General features: G+C 44.3%; 1 protein-coding gene across 2 annotated transcripts in view; it reads right to left on the reverse strand.

Moving 5' to 3' along the window:
- The window catches only part of CCNG1 (cyclin G1), a 40036-nt gene extending 29377 nt beyond the window's left edge, over positions 1 to 10659 (reverse strand). The window contains exons 1-3 of one of the 2 annotated variants that reach the window (XM_078653405.1): positions 10417 to 10659; positions 5662 to 5766; positions 5289 to 5552 (exon numbers count right to left, since the gene is read on the reverse strand). In XM_078653405.1, the coding sequence (XP_078509531.1) occupies positions 5289 to 5552 (264 nt within the window). In that variant the 5' untranslated portion in view covers positions 5662 to 5766; positions 10417 to 10659. The remainder of the gene's footprint in view (positions 1 to 5288; positions 5553 to 5661; positions 5767 to 10416) is intronic. The other variant, XM_078653406.1, reaches the window with a different exon arrangement.
- Between the last annotated feature and the right edge of the window lie 3451 nt (positions 10660 to 14110).

Raw genomic sequence — 14110 nt, forward strand, 5'->3', positions numbered from 1 at the left:
TTTAAATATGAATATGTAAAACAAAAATAAAGCATTGGCAAAGCTAGTGGGTCTGAAATTGGTAGTCAGGCTTTTGGTTGTGTCAAGGCGTGACTTGTTTAGGCATGGTTTTTGTAAAACCATAACAGTATGGGAGCTGCTGGGTCCTCACCATTCTAACAAGCATTGGCAAAAGCAAAACAAAAAAATTGTTTCTCAGCACACATTGCCACAGTGGTTCTGGGCACTGAACAAAAACTACATTGTGTGCCAATATGCTCCTTCTAAAAGAGCAAAATACTGTCACTTACAGAGACGCGATTTGATAGACAGACGGAGAGAGACAGAATAAAAAACAAAACATAAGGTCATGGTTAACGCCAGGCCTAATTAGAGACCCAATTATTAAAGAAAGTCTCAAAAGTGCATCCAGGGTATATATCCTTGCATACAGTTTCCATGAATTCACAAGAATTTACAGAAGTAGGCCAAGAAATAGTACTCCCAGAAAATGTTTGTGAACTGCATTTTAGCATGAGCAAATATGCAGGTGTAGATTTGCTTGTATGAAAATCTGAAAGTTTTCAAGTTCACTTTTCCTCCAACCACTTTTTTCCCCACCCTGGAAGTTTTAAGTCTGCCACTGTCAGTAGTAAATTTCCAACCGTTCTCAGTAAGGGAAATGATTAGAGAAGAATTGGTGAAAAACCTTAAAACATGCACGCAAGTAGGTTTGCACAGACTAAAAAGGGCATTCCAACCCTGGAACTATTGCTTACCACTACCTTCAGCCCCAGTATGTAGACCTGCAGAAACATAGCAGCATAAGGGAATTGCTAGTAATCAAACACTACTATGGTATGAACCCTGGCATAATCAGAGAGGCTATATCCGAACTCTTATATAATGAGATTGCTGCGTAATTTGTTGCCGCATTAAATGGCACAAAGGGGACAAGTGGATTTTGTTACAGGACAAGTAGATTTATTAAGCAGCCTGCCCCATGGACAAGTAGATGTTTTATTAAATTCCACACCCCTGTTTGTTACATTTTAAAATCCTAAATTCTTAGCCTGGTTTGTAGGCAAGTGCAGCTTTTTGTACAGTCACCCCCTCTTTCTGCTCAAACTACAGATGGTTCGAATTCTGATAGTGCAGTGGAGTCTGCTGTCAAGACCCCAGTGCCAGTGCTCTCTCCTAAAGCAGTTATGTTCAACTTGGTAATCTCAAATTGGCAGACGCTTTACCCACTTATAGGCAGACCCTCCAGGATATCGCGATTTGAAGCGAAATCGGCACTTTTGTAAAAATGTCGCAATTTTTACAAAAGTGCCCGCGAAATCACCACTTTTGTAAAAATCGCGCTGCATTTTTACAAAAGCCGCTATACCCTGAGGGGTCTGTATAAGAAGGCGCCATCGTTAACCACCCAACAGAGGCACCCTCTGCCTCCAAGCACTGCAGGGGGCCACACAGGGCCTACGCCCCCTCATTCACCGCCCCGCACCTCAAAAACACCCCACAAAATGGAACCACGCTTCCTTCCCCGCTCTACCAGCGACGCAGCAGCGAGTCTATGCACTTCCTGTCCGGTTGCAGCAGCACTTCCGGAGACTCCTCACTCGCGGGCACACAGACACTGTACTTCCGGTCTGCTCTACACTGCACTTCCGGTCCGGTCCGCACTGTACTTCCGCTTCAATGCTCAAGCACCAGTACTTTGAAGGGCTCACGGCTGCTGTACTTCCTCTTCCGCTTTATACTTCTGCTTCGATGTTAAAGCAGTACGTTCAGATGGAGACACAGAAAAGGGACTACAACAAGGCCGCAGGGCACCGGCCATCAAGCATTGGCAATGACAACAGTTGTGCTAATTTATAGAATGCGCTACCTGTAGAAGAAAGAAGGAACGTGTTGGTTCTATAAAGTAACACTGGAAAATGAGGGGCAACATCGAAACCACGTGCCACCTGTCGCCCATTCTAAACTTCCATCAGCTGGAGACTGCTGTCCCGTAGACTTGCACCTCCCTCAGGGAGTGCACTTCTGGGCATGATGGGAGACGGGTGGGGGCTGAGGAGGGAGGGATTGATCCACACATGCAGCCAGACACACGTAGCCTCTCGCTTCGTGAATGGCGAGCGATCTTTAGCCTCCGACCCGAGTGATGTCATTTAATGGTCATGGAAACGCTAGCGGCAGCCAGTAATGAAACCTACCGTAGCGGTGAGCCTTAACCCACCGCAGCAGGAGAGCGGGCATCGGCTGACAGGTAGATGGGCCTCACCGGCTCCAGAAGGGCCCCCTTTCCCTTCAAGGCCCCGCCCACCCCTCCCATCTCAGCACACAGTATGGACGCGCCATTCAATGCTAGGCTGCAACTCTTCGAGGGCTACCACCAAGGCCTGGTCTACCGCCAACCCGGTTTCCATGGGTCCGCTTTGTCTGTGCGGCAGACGGCCTCATGTCCTCCGGGCTCCATTTTAATGTTTACCTTTTTTTAGACCACCCACCTTCCCCGGGAGTTCACGTTCTTGGTTCTCCATAATAAAGCATAACTGTTTAGCCTGGAAATACCGTGGGATCAGGGGAAGCCCCCTGTCTCCCTCCGATTTAGGTCGGATAAGTTGTTGTTGGTGAAGACGCAGATTCTTGCCTTTCCAGATGAACCAGTTAATGACGAGTTGTAGGTTACGGAGGATCGCTGGCAATGGGGTTAATGGTAGGGTCTGAAATATAAAAAGAATGCGCACCAGCCCATAATTGTGAAGCACACGCTCGAGGGGCAAAAAGGGTCTACATTGTAAATAAACCAAATATACATAGCTTCATGTTGTTAAATAACTAAAAAAACTAAGATATGTTTGTTGTAGGAAAAATGGCCACCTAAAATGCCGCAAAATTTCCATATTTGTGCCGCTAAATTTCCATTTTTGTGTAGTTAAATTTGCTAATCCATGCCGCTATATCCTGGGGGGTCTGTATAGGTCTCTAGTATATAGTACCAAGGGCATTTGGTGGTAAAGGATTCACTAGAGCTGCAACATGAGTTTGTGCCACCCTGGTCGACCCATACTGACAGCAGGTCTGCCACTGTAGACTGCAGTAGCAGTGCAAAATGCACAAACTCAACTATGCCCTCACCATGTGTGGCACCGTCACAAACACTATCTTTAAGGTATGTAAGACACCCCTAAGGAAGGGCTCCTCAGCCCATGATGCATTATATTTAAGGTATGAACATGTAAGTGCAAGCCTATACGTCCCTATAGTAGTGTTCACCATTGGAAACCACTATATACGTCATCTGTCCATAAGATAATATGGGCTGCCAACTGGGTACCCTAGAGATAAGCAGCTCAGTGATGGCATCACTAAAATATATCATGTTTGGTATCAAACAACGTGCCTTCTCACACCAGACAAGATTCTCGTGCCCTGGAATACACCCAGAGGGCACTTTAGAGGCTGCCCCCAGCCTTATTGTGTTCTGGCTGACCAGCCCTCACTTTCCCCACACCTGCTGCTGCCAAGACAAGATTTTGACCGAATGCCAAGCAGTGTCATCACTCCCAGGAATCCAAAGGCTGGGCAAGGATGGGGTCACACCTCCATCCTCCCCAGACAGCTAGTGAATTCGTACAGAAGAGTGGTGGGCTTCAAAAGCTATACCAACTCCCAATATGCACCTGGACTGTCCCCCTGAGGAGGAAACAGCTCCCCCCCCCCTTGCCCTAAGAACGCTTGCACCTGGGAAAGGCAGGAAATTAGCTATGTGGGAGATGTACACACCCACTGGGTTTTAGGGTGGACAGCCTGGTCTGCACACCTAAGAGATCCGCCATCTTTAGAAAGGCAGAAAGCTGGATTTTGGAGAGAAAAGGTGACCTACACCACTGGATGTGGTCACCTCAAGAGCAAACTGTAGGGACTATCTGCCCATTGGCTCCTAGCTCCCACACCTCGAACTCCCCATAACCCACGATTTAAGAAACACCCCGCTGACACCAGAGCCTCAGATCTGAACAACTTACTTCATGGAAGGAACAAGCAGAGACCGGTGGCGCCGGAAACACGACTTTGCCCACCAGCCTACAACAAACTAGGGATACCTTGTCCCGGAGGCAACAGACTTTGAAGTGAGTTAACGACCCACATCCTTGGCCAAAACTGAACACTCACGAAAAGAGGGAACTTGGTGGAAGCCAGAAGCACGCTCGGTCTCCCCTGGACTCATTGTCCTAGTTCCCTGCAAACGGAGGGCAAAAATGTTCACCAGATGTAAAGATAATGGCCAATGGGTGAGGCGAGGGACCACCCAAATCCAAGCAGTTCTATGCATTGTAGGAGTTTTATTTCCAGCCCGAAGTCTCCAGCCCATATGTTACTCCCCCGGACCTAGTGAAGTCCCCAAAGCTTTTTGGGGTGCTTACTGCTGCCAAGGCTTGTTGGTCACCAGTCCAGTAAAAGACACCCACATCAGACTCTGCATCAACAGAATATTGCACACCCATCATACGATGTCAGCAGCTGCGTACCGGTTAAGTTTTTTTATTTTACTTGTTGCAGTGCTGTATAAAGCAGTAAAAACAGCACCACCCGCAGCTCCCGTTCAGCACCAACGACAGCCATCACAACTCTGTAACCGAACTCCAAGGGCTAGGTAAAACTGATCTGACTATTGCGGCCTAGTCTTGGAGCTCACATGACCTCACATCCTATAAGGGTGCCAAGTAACTCAGCCTGCAAGTGACCGATTGTCTCTAGTGCATTTTGCCAATGACAGGAAAAGTATTTTGTCTATGTATTTTACAGTAGCGATTTAATATTACTTCAAAAGTCTAACTCCAGTTCTACATATGTTATTCAGTTCGTTTTGGTGTCTAACAAGATAAAACTACAGTATTTTTACAAACTGGTTTTGGATTTTTAGCAAGGTTTGTCAATTACTTATTGTCTATGTTGGTGCTCTCAAAGTCTTACCATGTGTTCCTCTAGTAAAGCCAGACTGCTCTTTGCAGCTCTACCAGTACTGTACTAAGGATGTATGTGTGTGAATCAAAGTATTATCTTTGGGGTATTATGAGAATATTACATTGTAAGGCAATCTAGCCATACCACATATTACTCCACTTTCCTACACTTGTCTATTTTGGCTGCAGTAATAACATCCATTGGTGCATAATGTCACATTACTTCTCTCCGCAGACAGAACAGTGCTCCCAACATTTAGCAATTATTCACTCCCAGCAAAAAGAATAAAGCTTAACATACATAGAGTAGAACGTACGTAGTCCAACATAACTTACCTTCATTTTGGATAAAAAACGATCTAAAAGATGAACAGCTAAGGAAAAAGTCTCAGTACTGAACCCAAAAAACTGGGTTAAGCTCAAGAGCTCTTTGACTTCAAAGTCCCTTAGCCTGGCAGTCATGCGAAGGCCATTGTCATGAGAAGATTCAATAAGTCTCAGCCCACAGGTTTTAGGCTGCCATCTAAGTTCCTGTTCCAGCAATTCATTTAACTGGTAGAGAAGGGTCTGTGCTTCGGATGTTGTCAATGTTTCAATCATCTATATTGAAAAAAACCAAAACAAAAAAAAAACAAGTGAGCATATTTTCCTTGGATTATAGATTACAAATGGTCAGTTTGCATTCCTAAGACTTCACAACTTTACTCACATTGTTTAATTTGAAAAGGCCAGTAAATCTATGATGGTCAATTGTCCAGAGGCAGTGTGAGCTTCTATTTTCGGTTCTTCAATTTACCAGAGACGTTGCAGAAAGCTACAGATTGCAAAGGGAAGAAAAAGGTTTGAACCCTGAAGTGACTCTTGGAATACTGCTGCTCAGCAAACATGTGAATGTCTTCAGTCCCCATCTAAGAGCCATTATGTCTTAGGATTAGTTTACTTGCAGTCAAAGGCACTATAAGGCATTAGTAAGAACTATGGTATTTTTACTGATTTTCATTCAAACTACTTTGAATACCACAAGCATGGCAACAAGATTCTTCACTTAAACCCAGATAAAGGTCAGCCTAATTACACGGATATATGCAGTAACCCAGGCTACTGTACATCACGATTAATGCGATAAACACCACACCCACACAAACAGCAGGTTACACCTACTTTCGTTTTCTAGGAGAGGTAATGGTGCTGAATGCCCAGTAAACATATGCAGATTCAGGGACATCAAGCACAACAATCAGCACGTTCAACACAATTTTTCAGGCAGCAAACGTAGTGAATGTCATTTAACACTCTTGCAATTCTGACTCTACAGTGCTGGAATACATTTGGTACAATCAGCACAGCACCCATTTTTAGGTCAACCATATTCAGGGCAGTGAGAATTTGCATGGATTATAGGATATAGCTAGGTAGTCTTATCGTGGAATCCACATGCAAAAAAGGTTGTGGGTCCAGTGAGGCTTGTTCGAACAACTGTAAGCTCAAACCTGGGTAGCTGTGGCTTTTGGGCAGCAAGGCTGGCCTAAAAACTTGGTGAGAATTATTTAAGAGTACCAAACTACAAAATAAAGTCACAACACGAAAAAAAAAAACCTATTTATAAAAATAGATTATATTTTTATGAATTTTTGGGTCCTTTATGAGTAAAATCCTCTGAAAGGTTCGGGAGGTGCAGATTTTAAAAAGGTTTCATCACGTAATATAAACCGCAAACAAGCATTGGTCAACAAAAAGTTTGGAAACTTTTCAAAAAGGTTTGTGATAGTTAGTTTGGCTACTGTGGCCCTGGTTGGGTGATCAAACCGAACAGGCTGAAGGTGGGGGAGGCTAGAGGGGGAGCAGTGGGGTAGATTTGTACAGTTCCATGGCAACCATACATTTTTCAGTCTAGTTCCAGCCTTTACAGCATGACCGCCATAGACTATAATGGAGTGGTCCTGAAGCTGGGGATGCAGGATGAAAAGATGCTCATAGGATGCTCCAGTTGTGGCGCAGTTGATTGGGTTGCCTTTGTGGCAATTCCTCACTCCGCAAAGTCTTCAAGAGGCTCCCCATCAGCATCAGGAAACAGTTGACTCAAGCCATCATTACCAGACGGCTAGACTACAGTAACACTATGCCGGCACCACCACCCTACTCATGAAAAGAGACCAGATGATCCACAATGCAGCAACCAGACTGATCCTCAACTTACCCAAGAGGCCCTACATCCCCCAACATCTGAAGGCCCTCCACTGACTCCCCATTCAGAAGAGAAGCCAACTCAAACTTCAGACCCACACCTACAAAACCCTTTGCGACCAAAGACCCGCTTACATGAACCACGGCCTGAATTGCCACCATCCTCCCAGGAATCTCTGCTCAACTCGCCCATATACCATGCATCCATCACTGCCACTCTGGAGGATGCTTCTTCTGCCACCTTGCTGTCAAGTCTTGAAAAAACCCTCCACCTCTGCACTTCACCCTTGCTGATACACTTCAGTTAGGGACTCAATACCTGGCTCTTAGACAGATACATGCAGCACAGTACCTGAATACCTTCTCTGGTAATAAGTGGAGCTATACATGTACCTGATTGAACAAAAAACAGTCACCATTTGCCCATCAAAGGCAGCTTCCCCTTTGAAGCTTGCCTTTTGGGCAAACACCTAGAGTGGCTTCTTACGAAGGGTAGGTAACACCTCACCCTGCAGCAAGCTGTTTTTGATCCTAAGCCATGGAGTCACACACAAGTGCCCAGGCAGGCACAAAGCGGTCTGTGGGTTGTAGCCTGTGTGAGACTACTGGGGCACAGAATGGCAACCTTCTAAATGTTGCTTTACTTTAACAGTGACATTCAATTTGACCTGAGCATCATGTAAGGGTTTCATGCCAAGATTAATTTGACACCTTACAGTACCCCGGTAGGTAGTCCCTTTCAGAAACTAGCCACTTAGCTGGCCCAGCTACAACCCTGTATTAGCCAATGGGCAACTAACTTTTCCACAGCAAAACGATAATTTGATGGGTCTGCTGCACAGATATACACATTCATGTCCCTCTTAACAATAAGCAGCTCCATGCCATGGGGCTCTCTAGGCCTTCCTTAGTGGAGACTTGCATATTGTTAAGGGAAGGGGTGGCTTTGCCATTTATTTGAATGGCAACGTGGAACTGGCAGTGTAAACACGGTCCTTCCAGTCTGCAGTGGCAGGCTGGGAGCCTTTCTGTGCCTTTGTGTCACAGAGTGCCATAATCAGTGTTGCAGCCTTATGTGGGGACACTGCCTTACATGCCCTTGGTATCCTGGAAACCATATATTAAGGACTTATAAGCAAGTCGGTACTTCCCAAATGGGAATAGCCAATTTGGCATACACTTTGTAACACTGGCACGGAGGTCTGGTTTGGCTTTTGTACAATTCAAGGGATTCACCAAATATCACTAGCATACAACACAGAGCAAAAAGTGCAAGCTTCACTGTGTGATACGCAAGCACTAGCTACCAGTACCCAGGTAAAGTGGCAACAGCTGTTGATACACAAAAGCCTAAACGATTTGAGTTGCCAATGCTTGGTAGGTATTGCCAAGGATAAGTCTAGGAAAGAAACAATAACATTTTACGAACGTAAGAACAGTCAACCTTTTTTACCTGTGCACTCGGTGTTTTAAACCTACACGTCTAAATAAACCCAATGACAGCATTTGATGAGTTTTCAAGTCACTAGAAACAAGTAAACTAAACACTAATTTGATATTTACGTTTTTTAAATAAAAATACATATTCTCAACCTGTTTACATTAGATTTCAAAACTCAAAAGGTATAATTTAAGGCCATTAACACCAACTATTTTAGGGTCACCTCTTAAATCACAAAACAAAGCAGCATTAAAGTTTACCTGTAAACGTATTAATTTGATCACTTTAGTTACAAAGCTACAAGAACATCTCTGCGTGTACACAATGTGTCATAAGTAGTAAATATCATTGGTTTAACTTGGTTGTCACGTTGCACATTAATCCCTTTAAAAAATGTAATCTGTGATGAGAACATGTCTGTACATGTCGCTCTCAATATGTCAGTGGCTTAATTTTTGGAGCCGACATGATACGCTAGTTCTACAGCTGCAGTTCAAAAGCGGTGTTATGCAAACAAATTACGGTAATTAACGTGTTGGTGATACCAAAACAGGCTTGCTCCAATTTAGTAGACATTGTTAACCCTAAGGAGTTTCAAACTTAAAATTATTTTTTTAATTGCAAAAATCTGAAGACATTTTGCGACTGGCACTGAATTCTAGATGGATTTTCTGCTCAGTTGAATGCCAGGATTATTACTATATTTATTAGTCTTGTCGGGACGTTTTATGTTCTTTTTTTAATTAATGTCTATTTTTCATTTATTAAACACACGTGCCGTGAGGCTACGTGGTGGCGATTTTCAGAGCATTACAAATACAAGAACGCATTCAAAAGACGCCACTTTTAAGGTTTATAGGTCCCTAAAAACACAAATGTAAAATATTCCGTAGGGACAATAATCATTTACGTTAATTAACTAGTTACAGCGCCTACTCAAGATTAGAAAATTAAATAAATATTTAATACATTCATTCGATTCGTTAAACCATCAGAATGCGACACATGAACTATACCTAAATAATGTAAAATACTTTACTGCGAGCTGCCGCCGTTTAAGAGCCAGCGGCCTCGGGTAGGTAGTTTGCTCGTCTCTATTCATTGCAGAGTGTTATGCCTGGGCATGTTCTGAGGGTTAAATGCTAGTCGCGTTCAAGAGGCTCCAGCGACTCCAGATTACCGTTTATAGCGTGAAACCAAACCTTAAACCAAAAGGCTGCACACGGCCAAGTACCTTCCCAGCTGCAGAGACTACGTACCTCAGTACACTGGAACCACACACAATAATAATGGTCCAACAGTCCACAAACTGTAATGTAAACTAAGTATTCGCGCCTCCCTTTGGAGGCTAAGATCAAAACTTTTTGCATATTTTTTTGCGACTAAGAAAAAATAGCCATTCATATGAACTGTCTGTATAAGAAGTTAAATTGCCCTGGCAGGCTGATTGTCATAATTTCACAGAAGAGCGCTGCTAGTCCAGGGAATATCCAATTACCCAATTGAGGAACAGTGGAGAACGATGCCCCCAACCCAACTCCCTCAAAAGGGGACAACACCCAGCACAAACAGAATAACGCGAACGCTCACTCGAAGAGATACAACATAACGGGGGTATAAAGGATAACGCGGGTTGGGAGGGGAGATGTCAAAACATAAAACATAACTGGTGAGCAGTATCATCAAAAATGGTGGGCGGGGCGGCACTTGCAGGTCTTAGTGGATAAGAGCCTTTACTCCTCTGAAATTGAAACAACTGAGATAGCCCATAATTACTTCGCCCTCGGTAAAGACGAAGGGACCACCCTGAATCCAAATCACTGGTGAGAAATCACATACCTTGTTACGAAGCGGAGATTTCTTGACAGCTGCCGTTCGGTTTCAGATGGAGATTCGAATCCGAGAGCAGAAATACAAGTAGCTTAATTCTTCAAAAGGGTTAAAAAAAAGCTGTTAAAACAAACTGCGAATTAAAAAAACAAACTAAAAAAAAATCCTTCTTTGATCCTCTCCAGCCACCTCCCCTTCGGACCTTCTTGTCAGCCCTGCTGTTGACAGGGAAAGGGAGGGCCGTGTCAGGAAGGTTATATTGGAGGGCGGGGCATCGAAATAGAAAACAGACTACAACAGGCAAGCAGTATAGCTACATTGCAGAGTGGCCATCTTGGAATGGAGCTCCCCACGGACTTAGCTGTAAAGCCAGTGGTCTCATGTTGTGTAAATACCCACGACCAGCGATCGAAGTGCATTAAAGCACATGTAAGGTTACTGTGAAGCTGTGCAAAATGGGGGCAGAGCACTTCACTTGAAAACCTTAGGTCTCATGTTGTATAATAACGATCAGCAGACGAAGTGCAATAAAAACAAGCATTTGCAATACAATAGGGCAGAGAGTTTAGGCTATTGGCATTGTAAATGACAATGCCTTTTATTTATCTGTTTTGGTAATTCCATTCCATTCCAAAAAGCTTTATTTTGGTTGGATATAACCATAATAGCACATACATGTTAACCCCTTCGCTGCGGCCGCGATTTTTCCGCTGTGCGGTAAACAAAAGAACAGGGCGGGGCCGTGACGAACCCCAGCCGTCATCCGCACACGCCCACCGCGGGGCGTGACGGCTGGGGTTCGTCACCAGCATGGGAGGGGTTAAAAAGGATACTTATTCCAGATAGTCAATCATCATATTTTTTAAAATCAGAAATACATTTCCTCACAATCCTTTTAGTTTAAAATACATCAACACAACGGTGTATCAGAAATGGGAAAGGAGAACTTAAGATTTGTAAAATTTTAAATTAAGTCTAAATATCATTAAAAGAGCATAAAAAATTACATGTTTACACAAATTCATTCCCGAGATCAGTTAATACAGAAGGATTATATAGCTCAGCTAGTCAATTTCCTTTGCATTTGCCACATTAAGAACAGGAACTTTGCAACTACAGCGACTATCACAGGACTAGTATCAGTTCTCAGAATCCTGTAAAAAGCAAGGTAGTTTCTAATGCCCAGATTTGTACATAACTGAATGACCCACTTCTTCCGAATTACAGCATATGCGGGGCAGAAAAGTAAGACATGAAGAGGAGATTCCTCCTCCTTCCTGCAACCAGGGCATGGACGGTGGGGGCCTCCCATCCACCTATCAGTAAAAGCATGTAGAGGGAGTGTCCCATATCTGAATTGTAAAAATAGCTTCTTGGCTAGAGTAGGTTGTATAACATCTAACTCAGTCGTAGTTTGAAACAGTAGTTTTTATTGTTGACTGTTCAATTATTTAAAATCATTACAGTAAAAATAAAGTAAAATGCTAAAAAAAAAAAAAAAAAAGTAATAAAAAAAAAAAAAAAAAAGTTGGCTCCCACCCCCCCCAATATTTTGCCCTCCCCTGTCGCCTCCCACCCCCACCGAACTGCGTGCCTTTCAAACCCTGTTTCTGGCAGTCCGGTCCTGTATTGCCAGGTCCCTTTTTGCCTTAAGCTCTTGGAGCTTGATTTTGCTTCGTCCGAAGATCATCGGGCTGGCTCCTCAGTGACTTTGCATTATTGCTGAAGCACATCATTTGCCTGTTTCTGGCTCTATATTGTTCGTACTTGTGGTGAGGCACTCGCACCTAGGGCCAGTCTGATGTGATGAATGAATTTTCCTGCTCTGGCGAGGGAGTGGGTTGTTGTTTCTGAGAAGCACCAGTCTGATGCCTCCCTGCATGTCCTAATGCCAAGGTTTCTGAAGATAGGGCGAAGCATCCTTTGTCGCTCGTTGATTAATTTGGGGCAGCAACATAGTAAGTGGAACCAGGATTCCATTTGGTAATTGCAGAGGCGACAAGAGGAAGCACCAGCTATGCGTGCCCATTCAGGATTGAGGTCCGCTGTTCTTAAGGCCACTAGTCTCATGAAAAGAATTTTCCGACGGGCCTGGGTCCCTAGTGCTTCATTTAGATATGGTTGGGCTTTCCCCATGATATAAGATTCGTTCAGTGCCTTAGTAAGGGTGTTCTGGCGAAGAGCGTTTAGATCCAGTTCGAACGAAATAGAGCGAACCTGCCGTCTCATGATGTTTGACCAGGTCTTATGCGGGATTTCTGTTAGGCACAGGCTTTGTGGTTCAATGTTAAGGGTCTCTATTGCTATACCCAGCTTGATGTGCCAGGGGGAGTCCTTTTCTCTAAAGATTGGTTCCAAATGATGTTTAAGGGAGTCTTGGGGTGCTTTCAGGACTCTAATGTAGTACTTAATTAGGTCCCCCTGTAGTGCCAGCTCTGGTCTGCTGAGCCCTAGTTCCAGCCGTAATCTAATGTTCCTTGCATACCTTGGTGTTTGCAGCACGATTTTGTGTGCTTTGACCTGCGCTGCTGATATGAGTTTGTCAAGGTCTCCTGGGAATGCCAGATGCCCGTAATTGATGGCCGGGATTAGTTTAGCCTTAAGGACCTTCAGCATGGGTTCCGCTGTAGGGCTAGTTAGACGTTGGATGAGGCGTCTCATTGATAAGAGTACGCTCTTGGTTTTGACATTTAGATGTTTAGCTTGAGTTGACGATGTTGCCCTCTCATGCAGCCAAACCCCAAGATAGTTATAGGCTGTGGTAGTGCCAATTTGAAGATCACCCAAGGTCCAGCGCGCCTGCTTTTTGTGAGGGTATCTGCCGAATACCATTATCTTTGTTTTGCTTTGGTTGACCGTTAAATGATTTTCCTTATTGTACTTCCCCAGCTCTTTTAGTGCTCTTTGGAGGCCCACCCTTGTGTGATCCATCACTACGGTGTCGTCTGCATACTGAAGGATTGCCAGTCTTACCGTTCCCACTTTAGGTGGAACTAGGCTTGCCTCTTTCAGGGCTCCCCCCATGTCGGCAGTGTAAAGATTGAATAGTAGAGGGGCTAAAACACAGCCCTGCTTCAGACCGTTGTTGGTTTGCACTCTTGCAGATAACGCTGTGGGGCTTAGCTTAACTTGTACCCAGGTCCCCTCGTAGAGGGATATGATGGCTTTCAGTAGCTTTGATGGAACTCCCCAACCTGACAGTTTTCCCCAGAGTTTGCCCCTGTCCACTCTATCAAAAGCTGTGCTGTAGTCGATGAAACAGCAAAACAGTGGCATATGCCTGTCTTTCACTGCACGTTTCGAGAGGTAGGACAGGGTCATGATGTTGTCAATGGTTGCACTGTTAGCCCTGAAGCCGGTCTGATAGAATGGTAGTATTTCGTTGTTGTTGGCCCAGTCTTCTAATTCCCTCAATAATAGTTTAGCATAGGCTTTGGCTTCTACATCCAGCAGGGCCACTAACCTGTAATTGGCGGGATTGCAGTGGTCGCCTTTCTTGTGGATTGGAAAAAGGATTGAACCTTTCCATGTTTGTGGGATTAATGCTGTTGAGTATGTGTAATTATAGAGAGGGGTGAGAATTGAGGAGAAGAATGATCGAGCTGTTTTAAATACCAGGGCTGGTATGCCATTTGGGCCTGGCGCCCCGTCATTCCTCATGTTCTTTATTTCCCTTGTTATTTCAGTCTCTGTGAAGCCTTTT

The sequence above is a fragment of the Lissotriton helveticus genome, chromosome 7, assembly GCF_964261635.1.
Source record: "Lissotriton helveticus chromosome 7, aLisHel1.1, whole genome shotgun sequence".
Taxonomy (NCBI): domain Eukaryota; kingdom Metazoa; phylum Chordata; class Amphibia; order Caudata; family Salamandridae; genus Lissotriton; species Lissotriton helveticus.